We start from the raw sequence: 14,522 nt of genomic DNA, 5'->3' as shown, positions 1-14,522 counted from the left end.
AGTGGAAATACAGGAAAATGAATTAAGCAGCTTAAACCGTAGAAGGCCATGTTTAGTATGAAGAGCCTCTTCTCTTTGCTGCTCTGTTAAAACCAACTCCAAGACCTGTTTCTCACAAAGATTTTAAAATATAATAAGAGCAGGTAGTTCATAAAGAAACATAAATCCATTACAGTAAAAGACGCTACAAATCTGTCAAAAATGTTTTTTAATGTTATTGGTTCATATTAGGTGTTTTTGTGGTTATAACAAAGGGACTAATATGAAGCATCGGTTTATGAAACAGGGAGAGCTTCACTGGAATCTCGGAAATGTGGAAATTAAAGGGGTAAACCGTGGTGTCTCCGCATTAAAGCGTTTCTCCACTGTCTGCTTTGTTTACTGACGTCACATTGACTTACAGCTAAATGCTAACAGCTGCTAACACAACAACAACTAGCCAGCCAAGCGAACAACAGCTAAGGGAGCTGTCCTTGAGCGGCCCCGCCCCTCTCCATGCGCGGTCACGCCCCCCTCCCCTCTCTGCTGGGGCCGTGTGCACATGATGCGTTCACGACCGTCTACCAAGCACGTAAATAGAAAAACTCACAAATTCTTTTTTTTTTTTAAGAAAAAATATTAAGTGAAACCGACTCACCAGAACCCACATTACTTCATTACTACAAACATGACTGCTAGAGAGGCGGTTTTGAGTCTGTGTGTGGTGGTTTAGTTAGTTAGCAAAGTGGTACAGAACATATTTTACATCGTTACAACACAACAGACAAATGATGCTCCAGGAACAAAGAGGCTGCGCTGAGTCATTTTGCAGGTGAAGACCTCATACTAACATCAAACTAACGTCATATGAATGTCCCATATTCTAATCATGTGTGCACCTGAATGCAGCAGTGTGTGTGTGTGTGTGTGTGTGTGTATGTGTGTGTGTGTGTATATGTATGTGTGTGTGTGTGTGTGTGTGTGTCTGTGTGTGTTTGGGGCCGTGTGCAGACCGCGTGTGGCGCAGAGGAGGATAGAAAACAAACAACCACAGTTTCGGGGTCTGAGGTGAGTTTGGCTCCGGCCGATCGATCCGCTCTTTTCTCCCCATAAGAGGCTCCCCGCCGCCGGGCTGCGGTGCCGCTCGTTCCGGTGTGATATACCCGTAGAGGGGGCGCTGCGGAGCGGACAGTCTTTCGCTGTTTATTCCGCTGTGGAACATATGCTAAGTTGCTAGCAGGTTAGCTGACAACATGACACCAATGGCCCTGTCTCTGGGCCGTTTCTCTCCGCACACACCGCGGGAAAACCCGCTGAAGCCAGCCGGAGCAGTCCGCACTGGTGAAGCGGAGCTCATCGAGGAGCGGAACCTCCAGCCAGTGACCGCATAGAGCTGCCTGTTTACGGTGTGAGGCCGCGGGGAGCCCGGGGGGGCGGTGCTGGTTAACGGTACCGGAGTCGGCCAGTCTCATGTAGAGCAGAATACACAACAGCCACCAAAGACTGTGATGCAGTCCGGTTCTCTGTGGACCCACGTGAGAGGTCTGGTACCCGCTCAGACTGTTACCAGTCTTTCAACAGAAAACTAATTTACTGTTTTGATCAGAGCTGAATCAGTTTGTTAGATGTATCGATCTATATTGAGATGATCGGCAACTTTTGTGACAATCAAGTGATTGATTAATTGTTTTCAACATTTTCTGATTCTATCTTCTGTCATGAATCAGCTTCTTTGGGTTTTTACATGTTGGGCAGAACAAGACCTGAAGTTTCACAGACCAAATGATTCATCGATTAAATAATGTTATCGATAATATAAACAATCATAAGTCGCAGGTCTAGTTTTGATGTTTGATTTATAGTTTCAAGTCATTTATGAAGTGAAACTTTCATCCTCCAAAGTCTCAGATTTTCTCCTTTATCACAGTGAACTGAATATTTCTGAGTTTTGAACTGTCAGACAAAACGAGACGTTTAAACACATCTGTTTATTGCACATATTAATCTCATATTTTTCTTGCTGTCTTTTCCAGTCCTGAGAGTCTCTCCATTAAAGGCCAGGTTCAAACCTTAAGTGTATCACCTCAGCTCTTATTGTGAAAGGCCTGTCTTGAATTAACCTGAGCATAAAATATCACAGCAAAATCACTACACTTAAATAAGTAATGTAGAGTTTTTTTGTAGAGCAGCAGTGAGCTGAACTCAGATCAGCTGATCACTTTGTTTCAGCCGTGATTGTGATCATGGCTTTTAGGGTTCAACGGCCCGTCTGAGTGACCTGAGCTTTGTTTGTGTTATATGTGCTGAAAATTAACATATAGATGCACAAGTTTAGTTCAGCAGAGGGGAGACTTTTCTCCAGACAATTGATCGGCTGATAGCAGCTCATTGAATTAAATTTTTAAGCATCCAATCAATATCTGGAGCTCATTAAGCCCAAAGTTCTGTATCAGGAGCTCCAATATCTGAATCAGGTAGTTTGTGAAAAATCAGGTGTCGAAGTTTGTTGGGGATTTGTTTTACACATTTATCAAAATAAATTGAAAGTTTTATTTTCTTTTTGTTTGACCACTGATTAACTAATTAAGTAATTTTCAAATTCAAGTTCTTGCTCTGTCTCTGTCTGTCTGTCCAGCCGTCGTCGTGGTGATGAGCACTAATGAGTGTTTTGGTTGCGGCCGCAGTGGCCACTGGGTGAAGAACTGTCCGAGCGCTGGCCGAGGACGAGGGAAAGGTCGCGGCAGAGGCAAAGGTGGCTTTTACTCAAACACATTTATAATATACACTCACTGAGCACTTTATTAGGAACACTTGTGCACCTGCTTGATTGTGCAATTGGCCAATCATGTGGCAGCAGTGCACTGCATAAAGTCCTTCATTTAATGTTCACATCAAACATCACTCAGTGACTCTGACTTTGGCATGATTGTTGGTGTCAGACTGGCTGGTTTGAGTGTTTCTGAAAATGCTGAAACGGCTGGGATTTTCACACACAACAGTCTCTAGAGATTTTACTCAGAATGGAGTAAAAACAGAAAACATCCAGTGAGCAGCAGCTCTGTGTCGATGAGAGAGGTCAGAGGAGAATGGTCAGACTGGTTGGAGCTGACAGAACGGCTACTGTAACTCAGATAACCACTCTTTGCAACTGTGGTGAGCAGAAAACACATTATTAATCCAAGCAGGTAATCCTTTAACACTGGTGACACTGAAACAAAAGTGTCCACTGCACAATAATTCTACTGAAGGTATTAATCCATCAACTATAAATAAATAATCCTATTGTCTGGAAGAAAAACAGTCCGTCAGTTTTAATCAAATCATTTTCTTTCAGCCTCTCTGAGGCAGAGCAAGGAGAGAAGTTATATTAAAAGCCTTTACTTAGTTACTGTATTGATTAAAACACTGACCAGTTAGACCTCACTATTGTTATTTTCACCCTGATGTAAAACTGTAGGGTCGACATTTTGACCAAAACACTAAATAAATAATTTTTTCCATTTGTGCACCATTAAAGTTTTTAGTCTGTTTACAGTGCTTTTGTGCTGATTACTCTTGTTGTGGCATAAAAACAGCTGTATGCGTGTACAGGGCCTTTAATTTAATATAATGGGAAACTCTATATATTTGTACTGTATATTGGTATGTTTCCTGTGCAAAATTATTATTGTGTGTGTGTGTGTGTGTGTGTGCTTTTGTTTTTTATAAATTGTTTTCTTTCCTTTTTATTTTGCAGGAAAACTGTACATTTTTTTCCCAAGCTTGAGAACATTTTAGATGTGATGTTTTGTATATATCACCTAGCATTTATCATTTGAGATGTCCTGAGGGTCACATGTTGTTGTTGTTGTTGACGTGTTGTGTTTCAGATCTGTTCTGTTATCGCTGTGGGGAGCTCGGACACGTCGCCAGAGACTGTGAGAGGACTGAGGATGGTGAGGGCACACCTGCACGCAGAGTATAGTACCTACCTGCTGTCTCAGTCAAATACAGGTGTCCGCTGGAAAATCACTGAGCCGTTTAGATTGTGAGTTAACAGCCAAACATCCTCATACTGTTTCTCTGAAAAGATCTTTACAGACATGAATCTCTACATTTTCAGACCGGTTATAAGAGGAATCCGCAGATTCATCATTTCAGTCCTATTACACAGTCAGGCTCACAGTGGACGGATTAAAAGAAGGATGAAAATCAATGCAGCACATCCAGACACATAAAGGTTTATGCTACTATTTTCACATACAGCATGCTGTAGTACTCCACACAACGGAGAAAACACACTGAGGTGGGAAATCTCTCCTTTATGACCTGAAAAGTATTTTCCTTTATTAAATCAATTCAAAACATTATTTTAAAAATCAGAGTTTCTCAAAACTCAAAATTTTAACCAGGTACAAGCACTTCACTGATTTGTAACATGGGACAAACAGGACCAACAAGTTAGTAGCTGCAGGTCAGAGATTTTGTGGGTAACCCTGAGTTGTGAAATTCTCCTGTAGTTCTGGATTTAGTTAAACCTGGTCTCAGGATGAGGATATGCCACTTAGACCTGGACTAAAGGTGGTTTGAGGTTTTAACTAAGTATAGTGTGAAAACTCCCAGTTAGGCAGGGCAGGTTTATTTGCACAGTACAAGTTAACTGTAAAGTGTTTTACATAACCCAAAATGAATTAAGACAAGATATAAAAGAAAAATGATAAATCTGTATAAATCTGTGAGTTGTGTGCATAATTCTGGTCCTTATTTAGTTGTTTTCTGTAATCTGAGCTAGTGGAAGCATGTAGATGTTGAACAGAAGAGGTCCGAGGATGGAGCCTTGGGGAACTCTATGTCATATTTGTACGCTCAGATGTGTAATTACGGATCAACACAAAGTAGTCCCTGCCCTGAAGTAAGCTTTGATATTTATCTTAAAAGCTGCATTAAGCGTTTTTAGCCAACCAGAATTGAGGACCGAGCGTTTAGTATTTAACGCACTTGACCCTGAGCCTCTTGTTGTCACTGCAGCCTGCTATAACTGCGGCAGAGGAGGACACATCTCCAGAGACTGCAAGGAGCCGAAGAAAGAGCGAGAGCAGCTTTGCTACAACTGTGGGAAGGCCGGACACATGGCACGGGACTGCAACCATGCTCACGAGCAGAAGTGCTACTCCTGTGGTGGCTTTGGACACATTCAGAAGTGCTGCGAGAAGGTCAAATGCTACAGGTAAACTGATGCTACAGGTTAACTACCTCCTCCAGGTAAACAAAAGCAGACTGGTTTGGTTTTTAGTTTAGCTTGGTGTCTGTTGTATCTGCTAGTTCACCAGTGTTACCAGTCTAACCACTGAAACCATGTGTAACCTGTCTAATAAGCACGTGTTTGCTGCAGGTGTGGGGAAATCGGCCATGTTGCAGTGCACTGCAGTAAGGCGTCGGAGTTGAACTGCTATAACTGTGGGAAGTCAGGTCACCTGGCCAAGGAGTGCACAATCGAAGCCACTGCCTAGGTGTCGCAGCCTTCCCACCTCGCTCTCTTTCATCTTTTCTTTCTCTTTATTCATTCCCTCTGATCCTCCTCTTCTCAATGGTCCAGAGGCCTGTCAGTCAGCCTCACAGCAGCCAGTCAGAGCAGGCGGAGGGAGGAGGAGGGGTGGACACTAAAAAACAAGTTTCTTCTGCATTTCTAAAAGAACAAACTGAATCTGTGTTTTTAGTTTGGTAGCGGTGTCATGACGTACAAAGCTTTGTTTAAGAATACTTTCTGCCCAGCCGATTGGCTGAGAGAGTAGAGCGATTTAAGAAAAAAAAAGAAAAGAAAAAAAAAAGTTAAGCCCCTCCTCTTAGTCCTAAAGTGTGTGGGACTATAACGGAGGGAAAAATATGTGATGGAAGTTTTTACCTTCCAACATTAACTTTATTTTCTATTTCCAGACAAAATCAAATTTGTCTGAAAGAAAAGTGATTGGTCCCGCCTCCAGCAAACAGCCAATCACCTCACACGATGAACAAACCAATCAGAGATGGCCACAGCAGATGACAAAAGGAACATTAATTGCTCATGTTTTCAAGGTGCGTTTTGTTGCTGTTTGGACCAAATGGAGCAATGCACTGACAGACAAAAACTAATCATAACAATAATAATAATAATGGTAAAATTCATTTTAAAAAACAACAATTTTAAGTTTGGGGAGAGGAGAATGTTTTCACAAAAAAAAAAAAATCCAAATGTTATTTTTGTACAATATATCACTTAGAGCTACTGTAAAAATGTCATTTGGTTGTACTGCAGACTGTAAGTTTAACCTGACAATAAAAACATGGAGGAGGAGGAAGAGGATGGAGCCAAGACACACTTCTGTCTGATCTGTTTATTTCACAGCAACAACACAAATATAAAAGAAAAGTGCAGTAAGGCTTTATTCAATAGGTCAGTCCTTTAAAAAATAATTACATAGATATTTTCTCGGAAAGAACTATGAAATGTATGGCGGCTTGTTTCTGCCAAAAAATGAAGCAAAAGAGCTTAAGACATAAAAGGCATAATGATATACAAGAAACATAAGAGCATATGAAAAAATAGGGTTTAAAAGGAAAAACTTGATGAAAAGTTATGCATAATATATTTAAGCAATATCACACGAGAGGAAGTGATATACTGAATATCAGCGCGGCTGTGATTCGGTCATAGGTCCCGAGGTCGCAGGCCGTGCTGATATTCAGTATTTCATAATTTATTCTGCAACACCAACACAAATAGTTCTGCGACTGGACAGTTGCTAAACACATTTTCCTGACCTGCACAGTGCACACTAACTAGGTTTCTTAATTTTTCTGGAAATATATTCATCTTTGCAAAGTTTGTTACAATCTAAGATAGATAACGACCGTTAATGTAACGCTGATTAATGGTTAATAGACACCTGTGAAGCGGAGTGATACTTACAGTTAAAAGTCCCAGTGCCGTTGTACTCTATATCAGCACTCATGGAATGCCTCTCGTCCAATCAAATTACTTGGTCAGAACTAGCAGTTGGATATGATATGATATGATATGATATGATATGAAATGAAATGATATGATATGATATGATATGATATGATATGATATGATATGATATGATATGAAATGAAATGATATGATATGATATGATATGATATGATATGATATGATATGATATGATATGATATATGATGACTCCTGACTCCTCTGGTGGGAGACAGTACAGCAACAACTACCCAGCCGTTCCGAGACCGGAAACAGAAGAAGAAGAAACTAGTGGCGGACTTCCTGTCAGTGTCGGCGTGTGTTGATCGTTTGAGGCTGAAGTTTGATCAGTTTTCCTCCGGATTCGTGATTAAAACAACACGCAGCAGCAGATATGGTGAGCACAGGAGCACAGCTTCAGTCTGACTCATATTTTCATTTACCTTTTTATTATTTATCTCGGATACACAAACGGTTAGCATGCTAGCCTGTTAGCATCAGCAGTTGTTTCAGTGGATATTCCGCAGATTAAAAGTTTTAGTTTCATCGAAACTTAAACTCTATAATAAAATGACAGTTTTTTAAACGGAATCTGATGTGGGATCTCTCGTGTGCCTGTCTCAGTTAGTTCGGATCGGTTAAATATGAATTAGCCTCCAGCTTAGATGCTCAAGTAATCATGTTAGTAATGCATCGAATTTAATTATTTTCAACCTACAAATTCACATTATGAGAAAAGTTCAAAGTTAGACAGAAATAAAAACAATCCAGACAGACTCATGGCCAAGAAAAAGCTCTCAGCATAGATGGGAGGAAGTCTCAAGTTTTAACTTTCAAATTTCAAGCAAGTCCCAAGTTACTGAGGTTAAAATCAAGTAAGACAAGTCAATTCATTGCTCAGGTCAAGCGAGTCCCGATCCATCCCAGTTTCCACATTAAATAATTTTTAAAGAGATTGGCCATGAAATGTTGAGTTTCATGCTCAACATTAATGAAAACATTAATGGAAACGCCTTCACTTTACTATAGTGATATCTGACATTTTTTGTCAATGTAGAGCCTGGAACTGCCCCATGATCCTGCTCAACACCCACTTCATTACCTTTCATATTATTTTTACTGCTACTACACATCTCTATGTCTATATTACTATGCATGCATTGCACTAGTAATCACTCAATCCTGTTTCAAAATTCTTTGAGGCAAATACCAAGTCAACGTAAAGTCTTTCATCAGTGTTAGTCAAGCAAGTCACAAGTCCTCAAATTTGCGACTGGAGTCAAATCATGTGATGGGATCATATTGAAATTTGCATATTATTCAGTCATTGTGAGCCTGCTACATGACAGTGAGTCCAGCCATGCCCCGATCATTGATGCACCTGGTGTCATGAATCTTTCTTGAAGTTTAACTTATCAAAGACAAAGGATATAATCATAGTGCTTCAAGCTATGAAACTACGATCATTAGAAAGCTACAAGTATCTCAGGACAGTCGAAGACCCTAAATTCACCTTTGAGAAGAGTTGTGAGGCCATGTGCAAAAAGGGACGCCAGCGTTTGTTCCGTCTCAGAAATCCAGCAGTGATAAACCATGACGACCCTCTGTTATCTGGCTTTTATTGAATCAGTCTGCAGGTACAAATACTTTTGCACCTGCAGCCATTGCAGTAATAAACAAAGCTAGTATGAGATGATGTATTCACCCATGTGTGGCAGTTTGAGCTTTGTCTGCACAACAAATTTACTCTTGGGTACTAATAAAGAAATCTTAAATCATATAAACATTCAGTTTAATTCATTTTATTTCAGACATCATAGTGCACATTTGTACTGAAATAGAAGGTATTATGAGATAAAATTCATGAAATGTGTTATTGGTTATTATTATTTTTTATTATTTTCAGTGATTGTGTCCTAACTGTTTGTCTTTGTTTCTGCAGGCGAGGAACGCTGAGAAGGCCATGTAAGTAGAGAAGTACACCTGAGGCAGATTACCTGTCATATCACCTGCTGTGTGTTATCCCAACAGAACTATAACAGCTTGTGTTGTTATTAACAGTTGGAGGTTGTTTAGCTATCAGTCTATTACTTTGCACCAGTTTGTATTGAAGAAACCAGAAAGCAGCCAGATCCCACTTTATTCTTTATTTAGAGTCTTCTAATGAGGAGCAGAACGAGGACGATGAGTTTATTATGATGAAGTAATCATTCATGTGTTCTGTGTTAATTCAGCAACATTCAGTTATGAACAATGTGACTGTGTTACACAGCCAGAGAAAATAAAACTGAAGGGCTGAAGACCATCACACATGATGGCAGCTCATTGCAGTAAACAGGGATTTTGAGTGTCGTATTTTAGCTGTTAGCTGTTAGCTCACATTAAGGTCAATTCATTGTGGATTAATCTGCTAATTTTCTCGATTAGTGGGTCCATCATGTTATCTATTTAACATAAGAAAACAGTGAAACTGTGGTTCTACTGGTTCCACTGTGCCCTTGTCATATATGCTTGTTAAGATGGGATGAATATTTTTCACAACTTTCTCACATTTTATTGATGATAAAGAACATAATTGACAGATTAATTGATAATATAAATAGTTGTTAGTTGCAGCCCTTATAATAAAATACCCGTCTGTCTATCTACTGTGGTTCTCCTGTTGGGTTTTCCTGTCGGGTTCTCCTGTCAGGTTCTCCTGTCCTTTAACTGTGTCCCTCTGCTCTGTCTCTCAGGACGGCTCTGGCTCGGTTCAGACAGGCTCAGCTGGAGGAGGGAAAAGTCAAGGTGAGATTCTTCTGTGTTCTACTCTATCTGACTCATCTGTCTCTCTGACCCGTCTCTCCGTCTCTGACCCTTCTCTCTGACCTGTCTCCCTCTCTCTGACCCTTCTCTCTGACCTGTCTCCCTCTCTCTGACCTGTCTCCCTCTCTCTGACCCGTCTCTCTGACCTGTCTCCCTCTCTCTGTAGGAGAGGAGACCTTTTCTGGCGTCAGAGTGCAGTGAACTTCCTAAAGCCGAGAAATGGAGACGACAGGTACGTACCATATACTACATACGATAGTATTGACTGTAGTACTGGGAGTAGTATTGATGGTAGTACATACTGCAATACTGATTCTAGTATTACCCTCAGTTCCACATTTTTTGGTTCTGTCTCCAAAAACTAAAGTACTCATGATCCTCAGCTCTTTTTTTCTGTATTACAGCAGCTGATTGTTTAATCGGGTTTCTTCAAAATAGACAGAGCAGTAGTTAAAACCATGACTTTTACTGCTGGAACACTTCAGTACTCGCTGAACTGTAGTAGTTCTCAGTGTACTGTAGTAATACTCAAATATCTGTGTAATGTGTGTGTGTGTTTCAGATCATCAGTGAGATCTCAAAGAAAGTAGCACAGATCCAGAACGGTGAGTTAAAACCGGACCATCACAGGTAGATCTGACCCGCTGCTCCATGTTACAGAGACTTTAACACTGAGTCCTCACATCAGTCCTCACTGACGACATTTTCATCATTTCATGTTGTGACAGAGTGAATTCTGCTGCTGTTTGTTTTAATTGAAATTCATTTATTCACCCACAGAGCTGCCATGCATTCAAATTAAAAATATAGGTAGAGATCACTGTTCAGATTGTTATTGAGGTTGTACGAGGTGAAAATAGTTTTTATAGACTGATCTGATTTGAGAAGAATCCTCTCTACAATTTAACATTTCAATGTCAGTGTTTATTAAACTGATTTAATCGTCTTTGTGCATGAGAGATGAATACTGAGATAAAACATTTATTACAGTGATGTTAAGAGTCCTGTCTGTCTCCTTTCAGCTGGTCTGGGGGAGTTCAAGATTCGGGATCTGAATGATGAGATCAATAAGCTGCTGAGAGAGAAAGGTCACTGGGAGGTTCGGATCAAAGAGCTGGGAGGACCCGACTATGCGGTAAGTAGTCTAGTATATAAGGTTTAATGACAAAGCACTTGGCGCTTCACTTCTCATTCACACATGACGGAGACGAAGCTGCCAGACGAGCGCTGGTCTGATCATCAGGGCAGGAGGAGCTGGGGGCCCGACCTGCAATTTGAATAGATTAGAATAGATTTCCACTACTCTCTGACATTTTATCAACACTGTTTGATCAGCTAATGAAGGAGGTAATCATCAGATTAATCAATAACAAAAATAATCACCTGGTGATGACGTGTTTGTGTTTCAGCGTGTCGGTCCAAGGATGTTGGATCACGAGGGGAAGGAGGTTCCAGGAAACAGGGGGTATAAATACTTTGGAGCAGCCAGAGACCTGCCCGGAGTCAGAGAGCTGTTTGAGAAGGAGCGTACGTACACTTTTCTGTTTGTATGAAATTATAATATAAACTTGTACTGTACCCACTTATGACTGGTCCCCGCTGATCATGTGATTCTCAGCTGCCCCGGCGCTGAGGAAGACGAGGGCGGAGCTGATGAAGGACGTAGATGCAGAATATTACGGGTACAGAGACGAAGACGACGGAGTCCTGCTTCCTCTGGAAACTCAGTACGAGAAACAAGGTGAGATTATTTTAGAGAACAATCAGATTATTTTAGAGAACAATCAGATTATTTTACAAGACAATCAGATTATTTTACAAACCAATCAGATTATTTTACAAACTAATCAGATTATTTTAGAGAACAATCAGATTATTTTACAAGCCAATCAGATTATTTTAGAGAACAATCAGATTATTTTACAAGACAATCAGATTATTTTACAAACCAATCAGATTATTTTACAAGCCAATCAGATTATTTTACAAGATAATAAGATTATTTTACAAGACAATCAGATAATTTTATAGTTTAATTGGATTGTTTTACAGTCCAATCAGATTATTTTATAGTGCAGTCAGATAAGAACCTGGAAGCATAAGGAAGGTTTCAGTAATCAGGTATTAAAATGTCAGACTGTAGATGAAGCTGCTGTCGTCTCTGATGGTCGTCGTCTCATATGAGAGAAAGATGTCGATCAGTGACTGATACACAACCAGCCAACTGAGAATCACTAATTCACGACATGTGTTGTGTGTGTTTTGTGTAGCTGTGTTGGAGGCAGTGCAGAAGTGGAGAACAGAGAAGGATTCTCGTCTGTCCGGTGAGAAACAACAGGAGGAAGAAGAGGAGGAGAACATCTACACCGTCCACAACGAAGAGGTGAGCCGTCCCTTTGACGGAATAATCCTTTAATCAATAATGTCCTGATCACTGAAGACAAGAAGTAAAAATCTGTCACATCATTCTCACTGGATCTTCAGTCAGTGCTGAGGTCATCTGCGACACACTCGTAATACGCTCCAAGAGTTTCCAGGTGTCAATAAATGTGTGTGTTTGTTATGTGTCACTGTGCAGCCTGATGACGAGGAGAGCCGGGAGGAGCAGGAAGGGGAGGAGGGAGGAGTCACCTTCATCGCACACGTACCTGTTCCATCGCAGAGAGAGGTAAGATACACGTTTGTCTTTCTACACTTGTGAAGACCCTTATTAACATAATGCTTTCACAGGCCCTCAACTTGATCCTGGTTCTAACCTGATCCTGGTTCTAACCTGATCCTGGTTCTAACCTGATCCTGGTTCTAATCTGAACCTGGTTCTAACCTGATCCTGGTTTTAACCTGGTTCTAGCCTAAACCTGGTTCTAACCTGATCCTGGTTCTAACCTGAACCTGGTTCTAATCTGAACCTGGTTCTAACCTGAATCCTAAAACCATGTCTGAATTTTGAAATAGACCTTTGTAGTTGACAAGGATCGGCCAACGTATCCTCACAGCGATACTTCAAAACTAAATTACTCCTCACAAAGATACACACACACACACACAGACAAAGGTCTGTCTCTCTCTTGCCTGTCTCACCTCTCTGACCTGTCTGTCTCTCAGGTGGAGGAGGCTCTGGTCAGGAGGAAGAAGATGGAGTTGTTGCAGCGATATGCCAGCGAGACTCTTCAGGCTCAGAGTCAAGAGGCCAGGACTCTGATGGGAATGTAGTCTGTCTGTCTGTCTGTCTGTCTGTCTGTCTGTCTGTTAATGTTGATGTAAATATCGGCTCATTTTTGTTGTCAGCCTGTTTCTTATTAAAACTTTCTTAACCTCAGCTTGTTCTCATCTGATTTTTTTTCTCCGACATTTTTTCAGAGAGTTTGTAAACTACTGTTTCTACTTAAAGTGTTGAAACCGATGAACGCAAAGAGACACGAAACCACCACATGTATTGTCCATGCTAAAATCACAAAGCACCAGTGTTGGTCGGTTTTGACTCTTTCACATTGCTGCAGAATTATTCAGAGGTCACATCAGGTCGCATCACCTGAGGACATTTATCAGAGCTCACACAGCTCCCTCTGCAGACACTTCGAGGCTTTAAACTGCTGTAAAACACATGCAGTTGTACTCCCCACCATCAATTTTCCACTTTAAATACCTGGAGTTGTCACTTAGCAACAACGTTTTTCTGCTCTGATTCGAGGATTATATGAATTTGTCTCCATGCTGAGAGCAGCTGACACCACAGCAGAGACTTTAACATTATTTAAATCCCTGACAATGTGACAGCAGCAGTGTTTGAAAGTATCTAAGTACATTAATTCAACCATTGTACGTAAGTAAAGTTTTAACTTTTTTCTGCTCGGCTGCATTTCTGAGATAAATACTTGACTTTTCACTGCATCTATCTGACAGCTGCAGTAACTCGTTTTATAAAATAAACTGGATTAAACTTCCCAACAGGAGAAATTAACTCCATCTCAACTGACTACGCTGCTTTTATGTTTATACATCAGTAAGAATCCAAAAACATTATATGTAGTATAATGTTACTTTCTACTGCACAGTGAGTATTTCTACTTTTGATACTTTGAAGTACATTTAACAGCTTTTACGTGCAGCACTTCTACTGTGTGGTATTCATACTTTTACTTAAGTAGAGGCTGTGAGTATTTCTTCCACCACAGGTCAGGAGCCAGTATCAGACAGGTGAACAGGTGTCACACCTGAATCCTGAGCTTTTTATTCCATTCAAATATTATTTCTATTTCTGTCTTTTTATCATAAAAGAGTTTTCAGATTCAGACCCAGTCCTCAGCCGCTCTGTCTTGTGAGCTTTAGTTTACTTTTTCAGAATAATGAAGATTTATTTCATGGGAATAGTTTTATGTTCATTATTTATATTTATACATTATAGATAATGTCGTTTTTTATGAGGGTGAAGCTCTGTCTGAGAACTGATTACAGAACAGTAACAACTAACCAGTGACATCTGTGAGAGACTTTACAACTGACAGAACTGATTGATATGTTGATTGATCTGCTGATTGATCTTCTGAGACTGAGAGGATTAAGTATAAAGTGTTTACATTGTGTCAAAACATATTTACATATTTATATTGATATACGTGACTGTGGTTTCTATTCAAATCCAAAGAGTTTCTCTTTTTTTTGCATCCCAACATATGGACACAGTGTTGTCAAATCACTGTATGAAAATCTGTGTCTCTGTCCTCGTTCCTCAGGTTCCTCTGAGTATCTCTGTGTCTCATCATGTGGTTTC

The 14,522-nt window shown here is 40.3% G+C and overlaps 2 protein-coding genes across 3 annotated transcripts; both read left to right on the top strand.

The window, feature by feature from the left end:
- Nucleotides 1–905: 905 nt before the first annotated feature.
- cnbpb (CCHC-type zinc finger, nucleic acid binding protein b) lies at nucleotides 906–6,313 on the top strand. Of its 2 annotated transcripts, none has more exons than XM_056405089.1 (5): nucleotides 906–1,047; nucleotides 2,615–2,731; nucleotides 3,849–3,914; nucleotides 4,987–5,185; nucleotides 5,351–6,313. In XM_056405089.1, exons 2-5 carry the CDS (start codon nucleotides 2,629–2,631, stop codon nucleotides 5,466–5,468), a joined length of 486 nt encoding a protein of 161 aa, XP_056261064.1. In that variant the 5' UTR covers nucleotides 906–1,047; nucleotides 2,615–2,628; the 3' UTR covers nucleotides 5,469–6,313. The 2 variants fall into 2 exon arrangements, with proteins under 2 accessions (XP_056261064.1, XP_056261058.1); XM_056405083.1 differs by lacking the exon at nucleotides 906–1,047 and adding an exon at nucleotides 1,060–1,521.
- An 897-nt stretch (nucleotides 6,314–7,210) lies between these two features.
- isy1 (ISY1 splicing factor homolog) lies at nucleotides 7,211–13,070 on the top strand. Its single transcript, XM_056387351.1, has 11 exons — nucleotides 7,211–7,343; nucleotides 8,889–8,911; nucleotides 9,682–9,733; nucleotides 9,918–9,983; nucleotides 10,314–10,356; nucleotides 10,774–10,886; nucleotides 11,161–11,278; nucleotides 11,370–11,492; nucleotides 12,022–12,134; nucleotides 12,330–12,419; nucleotides 12,857–13,070. Exons 1-11 carry the CDS (start codon nucleotides 7,341–7,343, stop codon nucleotides 12,962–12,964), a joined length of 852 nt encoding a protein of 283 aa, XP_056243326.1. The 5' UTR covers nucleotides 7,211–7,340; the 3' UTR covers nucleotides 12,965–13,070.
- The last annotated feature ends 1,452 nt before the right edge of the window (nucleotides 13,071–14,522 follow it).

This window comes from Seriola aureovittata, chromosome 2 (genome assembly GCF_021018895.1).
Source record: "Seriola aureovittata isolate HTS-2021-v1 ecotype China chromosome 2, ASM2101889v1, whole genome shotgun sequence".
Lineage (NCBI taxonomy): Eukaryota > Metazoa > Chordata > Actinopteri > Carangiformes > Carangidae > Seriola > Seriola aureovittata.
The sequence above is the reverse complement of the archived record's forward strand: the minus strand, read 5'-3'. Positions and strand labels throughout refer to the sequence as shown.

Bases quoted from the DNA above. Each gene is read 5' to 3' on its own strand.
- cnbpb (XM_056405083.1), top strand. From the start codon at position 1,488: ATGCAGTCCGGTTCTCTGTGGACCCACGTGAGAG. The intron at 3,915-4,986 runs GTGAGGGCACAC...TTGTCACTGCAG, and splicing joins CTGTGAGAGGACTGAGGATG to CCTGCTATAACTGCGGCAGA. The intron at 5,186-5,350 runs GTAAACTGATGC...TGTTTGCTGCAG, and splicing joins GAGAAGGTCAAATGCTACAG to GTGTGGGGAAATCGGCCATG.
- isy1 (XM_056387351.1), top strand. The intron at 8,912-9,681 runs GTAAGTAGAGAA...TCTGTCTCTCAG, and splicing joins AGGAACGCTGAGAAGGCCAT to GACGGCTCTGGCTCGGTTCA. The intron at 10,887-11,160 runs GTAAGTAGTCTA...TTTGTGTTTCAG, and splicing joins TGGGAGGACCCGACTATGCG to CGTGTCGGTCCAAGGATGTT.